The sequence below is a fragment of the Dipodomys spectabilis genome, unplaced genomic scaffold (genome assembly GCF_019054845.1).
Source record: "Dipodomys spectabilis isolate Male_0828 unplaced genomic scaffold, ASM1905484v1 ptg000001l, whole genome shotgun sequence".
Taxonomy (NCBI): domain Eukaryota; kingdom Metazoa; phylum Chordata; class Mammalia; order Rodentia; family Heteromyidae; genus Dipodomys; species Dipodomys spectabilis.
In genome coordinates, this window is record NW_024870678.1 from 4164369 (window position 1) to 4178315 (window position 13947).

Sequence of the window (13947 nt, forward strand, 5' to 3'; positions counted from 1 at the left end):
AACAAGGCAACCAAATCATGCATATTATGCAGTTAAATCATCCATAAGAGGCTTGTCTCTTTTTAACTTTGCTTCCTTTGTTCCTTTCCATTCATTAAGCCCTACATTCATAAAGATCCTTACTCTTCCAAATCCCAGTGTGGATTATTTGTATCAGTCCATTTGGAATTTAATAAATAAACTCTTATATTATGCATAGATAGGTAGGTAGATAATATATAGTCATATTGACTATTTCAATAACAAGTTCTTTCAGTTATCTTTTGTTTTGTTTTGTTTTTTGTTTTCAGTTATCTTTTTAAGTCCTGATACAACTCAGAAGTCAAAAACTGTTCAGGTTGGGCAGTGGTGGTTCACCCTCATAATCCTAGTACTCTCCTTGAGCAAAAAAGCTCAGGGATAGAGCTCAGGCTCTAAGTTCAAGTTCCAGGACCAGGACTGAAAAAACAAAACAAAACAAAACAAAAACACACAGAATGTCTGCTCAAAGAAATATAATGTATATTTTCCAGGAGAAGATATTGTTATGCAAACCAGCCAGAACAGATTTTTTTTTCCTTTTTTGGTCCAGTCATGGGGCTTGAACTCAGGGCCTGGGCACTGTCCCTGAGCTTCATTTGCTCAAAGCTAGCACTCTACCATTTAAGCCACAGTGCCATTTCTGACTTTTTCTGTTTTGTGGTACTGAGGAATTGAACCAAGGACTTCACGCGTGTAGGCAAGCACTTTACCACTAAGCCGCATTTCCAGCCCAAGAGTAGATGATTTTAAGTGTTAAGAGAAATGCCTATTAGATTTGTCAAATTCTACTGAGATATTCTAGGAAACTTAAAAAGAAGAGTTATTGCCACTATAAGTATCATCTCTGTCTTGTTTAGTCTTAAATATGTTTTTTAACTAAACTGAAAGCAGATCAAAGACTACAACAAAATTAGACTACCATTAATGGTTAATGCTGTGGGAAATAAGGGGTCAAAGAAGTGGTTTTATATTATTTCGCTGTTGTGACAATAGTCAACCCTTCTGAAACAAGAAACAAAAGAAGCTCTATGAAGAAAGGACACTGGGCAAGGTACCCTTACCCTTGTAATCCTACTCAAGAAGATCTAAGAACTGAGGACTAAGCTTTGAAGCCTGAACTCTTATCTCCAATAACCTCCAAAAGCATAGAAATGGAGCTGTGGTTCAAATGGTAGAGTACTAGCCTTGGGTAATAAAGCTCAGGGACAGTGCCCAGGCCCAGAGTTTAACTCCAGGACCAGCGCATCTGTGCACAAAAGTATGGACATTGAAACTCTTTGACCTAATTCTTCCACATTCTTACTGGCTGGCCTCATGTTTGCTGCCCATTGTCCTCATACTGTTATAAATACACTCTCCAAGAACCACTGGAGTCACAACAATAAACACTGCACTTCGTACTTCTGCAGTAAGGTGCAACGTCAGCTATAAATCTGACAAGCAAGCAAGCACACAGAGCAGGTAGGCTGCTCTCATCTTTGCTCTCATCTTATTCCTAACACAGGAGGCCCTACTCTTTTTTTTTGTTTGTTTACATGCATTTTATTAGTGACAAAGGAATGTATCAAATGAATTAGCATTTATAACCATGAATTCTGAAAAATGTATTTTAGAGTATATCCTTTTATGAAGAGCTCAGACTTGACATTTCCCCCCCCATGGGGCAAATTGCCTTTATCATGGTCTATAAAGTTTATGAGTTCTATGAGCTTTGACAATAGTCATTTCTTCCACATTGGGTGATATATTACATGTCCTTTCCTTTTGCTTGGTGTCAGCTGTTCGTCTTTCCCGTTCATTCCCTCCCTCCCATCACTGCATTGAGTTGCTTAGTTCATTTTGATCAATGACCAGCACAGTTAATGAATGGGTCCCGCTGTTGTATGTTTTCCTGTTTCCCTGTTTCTGTGTCCTCCTCCTAGTTTCCCTCCAATGTGTACATATATACCATATATGTGGTCAGCAGCATGGGGTCATTTAGTAATGATTCAACCAGATGAGTAAAAGTCCTTTTGTTTCTTGAGTCTTGTTTACTTTGTCGTATCTCCTTACGTTTAGTACTTACACCCACTTATCAGGGAGACCATGTGCCGTTTGTCTCTTTGCTCTTGGCCTTACCTCACTCAACAAGGTTTTTTTCTAGTTCCATACATTTTCCTGTAATGCCATTATTTTGTCCTTTCTAATGGTTGCATAATATTCCATTGTATATAGGTACCACTATTTTTGGATCCATTCATCAGTAGAGGGACATCTGGGTTGTTTCCATATCCTGGCTATTGTAAACAGTGCTGCAATGAACATGGAGTTGCATGTGTCCTTGTATACTGGTTCCTGTTGTTCAGGATAGATGCCTAAGAGTGGTATGGCTTGGTCATGCGGAAGGTCTATATTTAGCTTACTGAGGACCCTCCAGGACTGCTTTTCAAGTGGTTGTATTAGTATACATTCCCACCAACAATGCAGTAGTAGGGTTCCTCTTTCTCCACATCCCCTCCAGCATTTGTCATTGGCTGAATTTAAGATCTGGGCCATTCTGACTGGGGTAAGATGGTATCTCAGGGTTGTCTTTATTTGCATTTCCTTTACAACCAGGGATGATGAACATTTCCTCATGCGTATCTTTGCCATTTTTATCTCTTCTTCTGAGAAGTCTCTTTAGTTCCATTGCCCATTTACTAATTGGTTTGTTATATTTGGGAGGGATTAGTTTCCTATATATACTGCATATTAGCCCCTTGTCTGATATATTGCTGGTAAATATTTTTCCCAGTTAGTTGGCTGTCTTTCTAGTTTGGTTGCTATGTCTTTAGCTGTGCAGAAACTTTTTATTTAAGGTAGTACCATCTGTCCAGTCTCTCTCCAATTTGTTGGACCCTGGAACTCTGTTCAGGAAGTTCCTGCCTGTGCCTGTACGTTCAAGTGTCTCTTCTACTCTGTCCTGAGGTAGTTTCAAAGTTTCAGATTTGATGGTAAGGTCTTTAATCTATTTTGAGTTGATGTTAGTGCATGGTGACATACTAGGGTCCACTTTTAGTTTTCTTCATGTGGCCCGCCCGAGTTTTCCCAGCACCAATAGTTGAAGAAGCTGTGCTTCTTCCACTGTATGTCTTTGGCTCCTTTGTCAAATATCAGCTGACTGTAGCATGTAGTTGTATCTCTGGATTTTCTAATCTATTCCATTGGTCTTCTGGTTTGTTTTATGCCAGTACCAAACTGTCTTTGTTATTATGGCTCTATAGTAAAGTTTGAAGTCTGGCATCCAGATTCTTCCCGTGTTGTCTTTTTTGCCTAGAATTGTTTGGCTATTCTAGGTCTTTTGTTGTTCCATATGCATTTTTGGACTGTTTTCTGTATTTCAGTAATGAGCATCATTGGGATTTTAACAGGAATTGCATTGAATTTATATATCAATTCTGGCTGTATGGCCATTTTCACTATATTGTCTGCCTATCCAAGAACATGGAAAGTCTTTCCATTTCCTGGTGTCCTCTATAATTTCTTTAAATTTTTATAGTTTTCATTAAATAGTTCTTTTACATCTTTGGTTAGGTTAATTCCTAAATATTTTTTGAGGTTATTGTGAGGAGGCCCTACTCTTCTGCTCAGATTTGAGCTCAGATTTACAATCTGCTGGAGATTGGCTGGCTTGAATAGGGTAAGATGTGTTTACATAAGGTAACAATTAAAAGACTTTGAAACAAGATTAACAGCACACTAGTAATCTCAAAACATACCCATATCCTCTATTATTTCTAGAACAATATGAGGTATGTCTTCTGAGGTGTGTTTTAATTCCATCTTGGAAAAATCAGTTTAAGATAAAACCTAGGCCAGGATCCAGTGGCTCAAACCTATAATCCTAGCTACTCAGGAGGTTGAGATCTGAGGATCAGGTTCAGAGTCGGCCTGGGCAAGAAAGTCTGTGAAACCTCTTATCTCCAACAAACGACTCAGAAAAATCAAGAAGTAGAGCTCTGGCTCAAGTGGTAGTAGCACACTAGACTTGAGCACAAAGAGGCTCGCCCACAGTGCCCAGGCCACTAGTTCAAGCCCCAGGTAGGCAAAAAAAAAAAAAAAAAAAAAGATAAAACCTAACATTTCAAAAATCTTTCCTTATTCCAAAGCGGTTCCTCTTTGCCTAGCAGAACTGGTAGATATTGTCCTAGCAGATTAGTCAACAAGAGCCAAGCCTCCAGGACAAAACAGGAACTTTTCAGCAATCCACTTAAAGACCATTTTTTTCTCACAGTACCACAACTGCTTCCCTCCCAGAAAGGCTTTTACCTCAAACTGCAAGCACCTGCCTTCAAGTTTGCTCAAGCATCTAATCTTCTGTGAAGGCTTTTTCTACTACTACTAGCCATTCACCCTTCCTGCCCACTACCTCCCCTCTCTCAAAATATCTTCTCAATAATGAATTGACCATCATTGTCCTCCACTTTCTGCTGTCACGTATTTGTAACGTTTCATAGTTTTCGTTGTTTTGTTGTTTCCTCGACTAGACTACAATGTAAGAGCTGGAACCCTTTTTTCAATTCATCTTATTATTCTCCAGAGCCTGAAATGGAACTTAACACAGCAACAGGGACTCAAACCAAAGTGAAATACCAAAGAGTGCTGCCAAGAATTTTAGAAACACAAAACTTGTAACTACCAAAGCATTACTCTAACTAGATGTCTACAGCTTTGCCAATAATTCAAATCACTATTAGAACTCACTATTAAGAGCTACTGAATTTGAATCACAGAAACAGGCAATCATAAAAGAGAAAGCATTTCCAAATAACGATAAATTCACTGTCTTTGTCCAGATTATGAAAATGCAAGTTAAAACATAACTCATAACTCAATACTATGTTGTCTTCTTGGATGTAAATATGATTAAAATATAGTTCTACATGTAGGAATGTATTTCAATTACATTACTATATCTCCATTGGCCTCAATTTTGCAGACTTCATACAGCCACAAAAATGGTAGTGCAATTCTAAACAGTGACGAAATTTATATTAGAGGTAATAAATCTCATCTGCTTGCCCTGAGTCATTTTTTTTTTGTTTATTTGGTATATCTTATGTTTAATGACTTAAGCACGCAGAAAGTCTTAAATATGTTAAATCAGAAACATAGAAAAGCACAAAGAAAATAAAAATTATCTGTAATCTAACCAAAGACAACTTGTCAATATTTGATAGCTTTTCATATGCATATATACATATTACAATCACTATGATCACCAGATAGTATATGTACCATATAAAACACAAGACAGTTATTTTATTTCATCTTCAAAACAATCCAGTAATTTATGGATTTTGTGGGGATTTTTTGTTTGCTTTTTGCAGCCCAAAGAACTTTTTTTTAAATATTCATTATGCCATGAATTCATAGGGTACAGTTTCCACCAACTCACTTTGACGGGTTCTCATAAAATGTGCTTCTTTTAGCAGATCAGGCTGGGTTCAGTTAAACTCAGGTACCTATCTCTTCTTATTCTGGTCATTTTCCTTCATGTGTTTAGCTTTTTAAAAGTGCTTAATATGCTTAAGACAAGTATTAATTCTCTTGGCATGAATCTTGCCCTTAAATTATTTACAGTGCCAACAGCATTCTGATTGTGACACAGTAATACTTGTGAGAACAGTAACCAGTCCCTTGATGTCTATAGCATCACCTTTCTTGAAGGTTCATTTGTATGCGGCCAAAGGAATTCTATATTTACTAAGAAAGTATACATTTTCTCTACAGAAGGACATGTAACAATACTAATTATGTTTTCAATCCATGAGGCTCAATAAAATGAATTACATAATTTTAATTTCTTTGCTGAGCCTGGGGTAGACAAATTATGGGGGAGAAGTTAATTCATTTAAAGAGGTATTTTCTTATTCTGCATCTAACACTTTTTTCACTTTAATTAACAAAGAACAACTGGAAGCGTTTATTAGATACAATGTGATGTTTTACTATGAATTCATTGTAGAATAATAAAATTTTTTAAATGAAATAACACCATTTCACAAACTTAAACATTTTTTTTTTTTACTTAAACATTTTTTATGTGTGTATGTTCGTCTTGGGGCTTGAACTCAGGGCCTGGGAACTGTCCCTGAGATTTTTTGCTCAAGACTAGCAATCTAGCACTTGAGTCATAGCTTCACTTCTGGCTTTTGGTAGTTTATTAGATAGAAGTCTCCAGACTTTCCTGCCCAGGCTGGCCTCGAACTGTGATCCTCAGTTCCCAACTTCCTGAATAGCTAGAATTACAGGTTTGAGCCACAAGTGCCCAGTGATATAACTTGCATTATTATTTTAATTACATGAATATATAGGGTATAACATAATTATACGCACACACACACACACACACACACACACACACAGTACTAAAATTTAACTTTCAGGAACACACTTCTAAAACTGAAAGGTGCTTAATTATAAAGAAATCAAGGGCTGGTAAGGTAGCTAAAGTGCTTGCCTAGCTTGCATGAAGCCCTGGGTTCTATTTCTCAGTACCACATAAACAGAAGAAGCCAGAAACAGCACTGTGGCTCAAGGCCAGCCTTAAGCAAAAAAAGCTCAGAGACAGTGTCCAGGTACTGAGTTCAAGCCCAGCACTGGCAAAAAGAAAAGAATAAAAGAAAAAGTGGTAGAGTTTCTTGCCTAGCAACAGGGCCCGGGCACTGTCCCTGAGCTTCTTTTCCTCAAGGCTAACACTCTACTAGGTAAGCCACAGCACTACTTCTGGCCTTTTCTGTTTATGTAGTACTGAGGAATTGAACCTAGGGCTTCATGCATGCTAGGCAAGCACTCTACCACTAAGCTACATTTCTAGCACTCTGTGTTATTTTTTTTTTTTTTTAGGGGTCCGGTCATGGGGCCTGAACTTAGGAACTGGGCGCTGTCCCTCAGCTCTTCAGCTCAAGGCTAGAGCTCTACCACTTGAGCCACAGCACCACTTCCAGCTTTTTTCTTTTTTGCTTATGTGGTGCTGAGGAATCGAATCCAGGGCCTCATGCATGCAAGGCAAGCACTCTACCACTGAGCCACCTTTCCAGCCCTCTGTGTTATTTTTAAATCCATAAAATTCATACTTTCTACTAAACAAATATTAGCACTAGACACTACTGTTTGGATGTGGTCTGTGTGTGCCAGTCACATACCCTAAGTTCATCTGCTGAGACTCGGACCTTATTGCAGCAATATTGAAAAATGATACGTAATCTTTCAGAGGTAAGGCCTAGTAGGCAGTTATTAAGTCATTGGAATATGCCCTCAAAAGGATTTAGGCAGTTCTCCTCGGACTCTGAGTTAGTACCTATAAGAAAAATCTAGCCAGCACCAGTGGCTCACACCTGTAATCCTAGCTACTCAGGAGACTGAGAGCTGAGGATCACGGTTCAAAGCCAGCCCAGGCAGGAAAAGTCCATGAGACTCTTATCTCTAATAAAAAAACCACTAGAAAACTGGAAGTGGCGCTGTGGCTCAAGTGGCAGAGTGCTCGCCCTGAGCTGAAGAGCCAAGGATAGCATCCAAGCCCAGAGTTCAAGCCCCACAATGGACAAAAAAAAAAAAAAAAATCTATTAAGCAAGCCTGACTCCTGAATTTCTCTCTGGTTCCTAACCTGGAAATGTGATCTCATGCTCCCACGTGAGCTCCCACCTTGATGGCATCTCCTGTTAAGGGCTTCAACATAGGCTAAATATCAGCTACCAGACCCCAGACTTCTAGCCTCTAAAACTAAGAGCAAGTAAATCTCTTTTCTTTATAAAGTTATCAAGTCTTAGATATTTTATTATAGTAATAAAAAATAAGTTAATGCACTAGGCTATCTATGAGTTCAAATATTTTAACAAATTCTAACTTAAAAATCTCGACAAGGTCATGTGCTGGTAGCTTACATGTATAATCCTAGCCACTCAGGTGGCTGAGATCTGGGGATCACGGTTCAGTCTATGAGTCTCTTATCTCCAATTAATCATCAAAAAGCCAGAAATGGAGCTGTGGCTTAAGAGGCAGAGTGCTAGACTTTAAGCAAAAAAGCTCAGAGACAATGCCCAGGCCCTGAGTTCAAGCCCCAAGCTCAATACATACATCAGACACAGGTGGCTCACACCTATAATCCTAGCTACTCAGGAGGCTAAGATCTGAGGAACACGGGGGGGGGGGGGGGGGGGGGGGGGGGGGGGGGGGGGGGAAGGGAAGGAAAGAAAGAAAAGGAAAGACAGGAAGAAAGGAAAAGAACTCATTACCTGACTTATGAAATGGTAACCCCTGTGTACATTAACTTTATAACAACTAGAAATTTAAAAAAATAGTAACATGTACTTGGCCAGCTATCTACTCAAGAGCCAGATATAGGAGGATCAGGTCCAAAGCCAGCACAGACAAAAGTGCACAACCCTATCTAACATAAACTAACAGAACTTGGGTTATGCCTGTAGTGGTAGAACAATTGCCAAGCAAGTGTAAGCCCTGACTGAGTTTAATTCCCAGTACAGCCAACGGAAAAAAAGTAGCAATTATAATATAATAGACTGGTATATTTGAAGAAAGGGGCAAATATATTTTCTGCTATAGTATACTTTAAAAATAGGCTAAGCAGTGGTGGCTCATGCCTGTAATCCTCACTACACAGGAGGCTGGGATCTAAGGATCCTGTTTCAAAGCCTGCCCAGGAAGATAAATCAGATTTATCTCTAAGTAAGCAGCAAAAGCCTGGAAGTAATAAGAACACTAGCCGGGGCTGGGAAGATGGCTCAGTGGTAGAGCGCTTGCCTTGAATGCATGAGGCCCTGGGTTCCATTCCTCACCACCACATAAGCAAAAAAGAAAAAATCCGGAAGTGGTGCTGTGGCTCAAGTGGTAGAGCGCTAGCCTTGAGCTGAAGAGCTGAGGAACAACGCCCAGGCCCAGAGTTCAGGCCCCATGACTGGACCCAAAAAAACAAAACAAAACAAAACACTAGCCTTGAGCGGAAAAAAAAAAAGCTCAGAGACGGTGTCCAGGCCCAATCCTTATGTGTATGTGAAACACTTTTAAATTAAATTTATAATCTTAAAACTAACTTATTTTACCCACAGTGGAAATATTTTTAGCTAAAAGTTATATTTGATTAGAGTTTAAAATAGAAAAAGGTTACCAATAATAATAGTAACAAATATCACCACTTACTGACCATTACTGTTAAAACGTTCACATACTGGTATCAGATTGATTTTCAATCCTTTACAGTGTATTTATATCACTAGTGTAATTTTGCTTCAATATCACTTAAGAGAAAAATAATACTAAAAATAGAGTATAGCCAGTAATTGCTAGCAGCAAGAACATGAAGTTGATCATTTTTATATGTTTAGAAGAACTAACTCTACTTATCTCCTTAGTATGAGGTATATTAACAACATAGAAAGCCCACTCTTCAATAACTTACAAAATGGGCAGGAGTTTGCAGGAGCCACATGTACGTACCTCAAGGTGCTACCAACAGCCAACTAGCCCACCCTTCTGGTGTGAGGGAAGTGAGGAAATACTCAGCTACAACTAAACTGGGTCACCATCCCATCCCATTTTGTTTACCAGAGAGCATGCATGCAGACACACAAACACAAAACTGGGAACAATGCCAATGACTCTGTTCAAACTGTTCTTTTTTACTTTCATCACCTTGATACAAAACACCAAAAATCTACAAGGCCTACCTCTTTCCCACTAGGCAAAATGTGTTTAATTCATCTACTGATAACAACAAAATCTAGTTGTTACTCATCTAACAGAAAATATAGATTAACATATGCTACAAAATGTGCATATATGGACATGTACACACACACACACACACACACACCAATAAATAACATTCAACAAATTCATGACTTTATCTTATCCTACTGGTTTCTTGTCTTTTTGTTTCTTAGAAAATGAAAAATGCTACTGTGTGATTCATCCCTGTGTATTGATCTTATATCAGCTCTCAAACACAACAAACTTCATCCCAAAATTCTTAAAAGATTCATCAGGAGTCATCAGGAATGTTATTTTTCCAAGGAGGCTAAAAAGATTACATATTTGAGAAAACTACTGACAAGGAAAACGAAGATTTTAGTAAGAAGGGATTTATGCTGACTATTTAAACTCAAAAGTAAAAATTTTATTTTTGAGTCAAACACAAAGAACAAAGAATAGATCTTGCTGAAGAAATGTTTCTATGTGAGTGAAGCAGAACTCTGGATATGTGGGTAATGCATGTTAATTGTTAATAAATTAAAGAAATCTCTAATGGCTAGGGATAATACGAACACTTGCTTAGGGCAAGGAATGTGGCTTAGTGGTCGAGTGCTTGCCTAGCATGCATGAGGCCCTGCCTTGATTCCTTGGTACCATATAAACAAAAAATAAATAATTTTTTTTAAGAGTGCTCTTGGGGCTGGGAATGTGGCTTAGTGGTAGCGTGCTTGCCAAGCATGCATGAAGCCCTAGGTTCAATTCCTCGGTACCACATACACAGAAAAGGCCAGAAGTGGCACTGTGGCTCAAGTGGTAGAGTGCTAGCCTTGAGCCAAAGAAGCTCAGAGACAGTGCCTAGGCCCTGCTTTCAAGCCCCAGGACTGGCACACACATACACATAAAAAAAAAATTGTTCTTAAAAACAACAACAAAAAAAACAATTGCTTAGCAATTATTAAATAACAAGTAACAATTGCCCCTAATCAATGTGACAACACCATGAAGACCTAATTAGCAACCTTGCTTAGAGAACTAAAAATGAAGTAATATTTATGTTTTTCACTCTGTTTTCTGACCTTCAATGGGGATAACTAAAAGTACTTATTTCCTAAGACTGTTGTGAAAATTAAATGAATACTTGAAAGTACTTTAGTAAGTTTAGTGTCTACAAAACCCACAGTAAATAATAAGTACTCTTTTTTTGGAGGGGGAGGGGGGGAGGAGGGACCTGGTCCTAGGGCCTAAACTCAGGGCCTGAGTGCTGTCCCTGGGCCTCTTTGTGCTCAAAACTAGCACTCTACCACTTGGGCTACAGTGCCACTTCTGGCTTTTTTTTTTTTTTCTCTGTCATGGGGCTTATTAAACTCTGGGCCTAGGCACTGTTCTGAGCTCTCAGCTCAAGGCTAGCACTCTACCACTTGAGCCTAAGCGCCACTTCCAGTTTTCTGGTGTTTTATTGGAGATAAAGAGTTTCATGGCCTTTCTTGACAGGGTTGGCTTCGAACTACCATCCTCAGATCTCAGACTCCTGAGCAGCTAGGATAACAAGCGTGAGCCACAGGTGCCAGCACTTGCAGCTTTTTCGAGTAGTTTATTGTAGATGATAGTCTCACGGTGTGTGTGTGTCTTTGTTTAATTTGTAACAAAGCCTTACAGACAGGTGCAAACCGTAAACCCTCTTACATGTGGTACATGTAAGAAGGAATATGATTCCTAACAGTTGGCAATGTGAGGGTTTGTTTAAAACTCACACAGGATGCTCTGAGAATAAAGTTGATGTGAAAGCAAAAAAAAAAAAATGAAAGAAAAGAGTCTCACAGGGAGTTTTCTACATAGGCTGGTTTCGAATCACAATCCTCAGATCTCAGCCTCCTGAGTAGCTAGGATTATAGGCATGAGATACCAGCACACAGCTATGAAAGGTACTCTTATTCACAACCATTTAATTACATGTATAGGTCACATTAAGAAAAAGAACAAAGTATCTTTCTTTAAAGGATTATCATATTATAATGGTCTTATTTTTCTAGCAACTAATAAAATCTAGATAGAGATAGATAGACAGACAGACAGACAGACAGACAGACATGAAAAAATAAATGATTTAATAATATGGTCACTTTCTTTTTTTTTTTTGTCTTTTCTTTTTTGGTACTGGGGATCGAACCCAGGACGTTGCACTTGCTAGGCAAGCGCTTTGCCACTGAGCTACATCCCAGCCCGGTCACTTTCTTTATAAAGAAATACAAGCCAGAAGTAGTAATCCTAGCTGCTCAGGAGAGAAAGGTTCAGAGGACTGTAGTTCAAGACCAGTTTGGGTAAAAAGTTCACAAGACTCCATCTCAACCAATAATGTGGCATGGTGCTACACATCTTGTCATCCCAGCCACATGGGAAACGCAAATAGTAAGTCAAGATGGTCTGAGCATAAATGTAAGACTTCAGTGAAAAATTAAAGCAAAAAGGACTGGGAACATTGTTTAAGAGGTAGAGTATATGCTTAGCAAGCATAAGACTCTGAGTTCAAACCCAAGTACTGAAGGGGAAAAAAAAAAATCAATCCCAAAATTATAGGAAAACTGATATAAATTATTCATTAAAATAATTATATTACATGACTATTTAATTAAATCATTTAATTCGGTCTTTTTTTTTTTTGGCCAGTTGTGGGGCTTGAACTCAGGGCCTAGGTGCTGTCCCTGAGCTTTTGTGCTCAGGGCTATAGCTCCACCACTGTGAACCCCAGCTCCACATCCTTAATTCAGTATTTCTAATATTACAAATCCTAAATACGACTTACATGTAATTGAAAGTCCATGGAAATGTCTCCATCTTATATAAAATTTCTTTAAACCAATTAATGTGTATAAAATAACCATGCATTGTATACATTAATCAAACTTTTCTATTGAAATAAATCACTCCAAATATACATAATAATATGTTACTATTTATGGCCACTTACTGCAATCTCTCTACAAGCCGACATGGATATTCCTGTGCCTTCAATTTGCTTCAGTGCATATTCCTTTTCATCTTTTCTGCACATGAACAAAAAATATTTTTTTTACTTTTCCATATATTACTTCCAGATTCAAAATTATAAGTACAAAAATAATGGGAATGTATTGAGTCTCTCAGTTGTATGTAAATACTCTCACTATGCCATGTATTGCTTATTATTTTTATAATATTTCTACTACAGAAATATGAAATACCAAAAGAAATTTATGTAACAATAAAAACATCAGACAGAGCCAAAACACAAAATTCAAAATTTAACAGGGTAGTATATTAAACACAGCACTGGTTACAAAAAATAAACAAGCATAAATACAAACTCAAACATATTGCAAAATGATTCCACTCCTGCAGTAATTATGTGATGTCTATGAAAGCATTCTGTTATAAACATATACTACAAAAATAACTGACAGACATAAACTCTTAGGTTCACTTAAAATACTCTCATACCGTAAGAAGAAAATAAAAAGAAGTATGGAGAACCCACTGAACACACAGATTTCCTCCTAGGATAGAGGACGCTTATATACTCCCAAATCCCAGCCTAAAGCCACCAATATCATATACCTAGGAAACTCTTCTATGAACCCCAGTAGGGAAAAAACAGGAATCTGGGAAACTCCAACACTTATAAGAGTGCTTAACTAATAGAAGATATTGTTTCAATAATGGTGAACTACCAGGGGAAAAAATAGTGACTGGCTAGAACACCGATATCCTCAAGAAACTGGCACCAGAACCAGCCATAGGAAGGCATCAGCTCAACGACCTTAACAGTGGGTCATCTCATGGGTTGTTCTTACAATGGAGCATAATCTATAGCCTCCAAGTTTTGGTCTTCTGATTATATTAGTGCCTCAGCAAGGTTCACAATGTTGTCATGGTTTTGTTAAATGCTGGTATTACAGAGTGTCACATTTTTCCTACTTAGCTATTACCCATTTACTCATTACCCATTTATCGGCAGAAAAAGCAGTTTAAGAGGTTTTCATAGCTGGAGGTGCAACTTAAGTGGTAGAGCACCTGCTTAGAAAGTAAAAGGCCCAGTACTGCAAAAAAAAAAAATTATTCATAATGTGCCCTTCAAAACATTTTATATGCCTTTTGAAGATTTCTTCAATCATCTATGTTAAATAACTGAGTTATTGTCAGTTTTCTCCCATTATCAGTTT

General features: G+C 38.1%; 1 protein-coding gene across 2 annotated transcripts in view; it reads right to left on the minus strand.

The window, feature by feature from the left end:
• Cdk19 (cyclin dependent kinase 19) overlaps positions 1–13947 on the minus strand; it is a 106939-nt gene that overhangs the window by 52993 nt on the left and 39999 nt on the right. For both annotated transcript variants that reach the window (XM_042684378.1, XM_042684430.1), the window contains one exon: positions 12717–12792. In XM_042684378.1, the coding sequence (XP_042540312.1) occupies positions 12717–12792 (76 nt within the window). The remainder of the gene's footprint in view (positions 1–12716; positions 12793–13947) is intronic.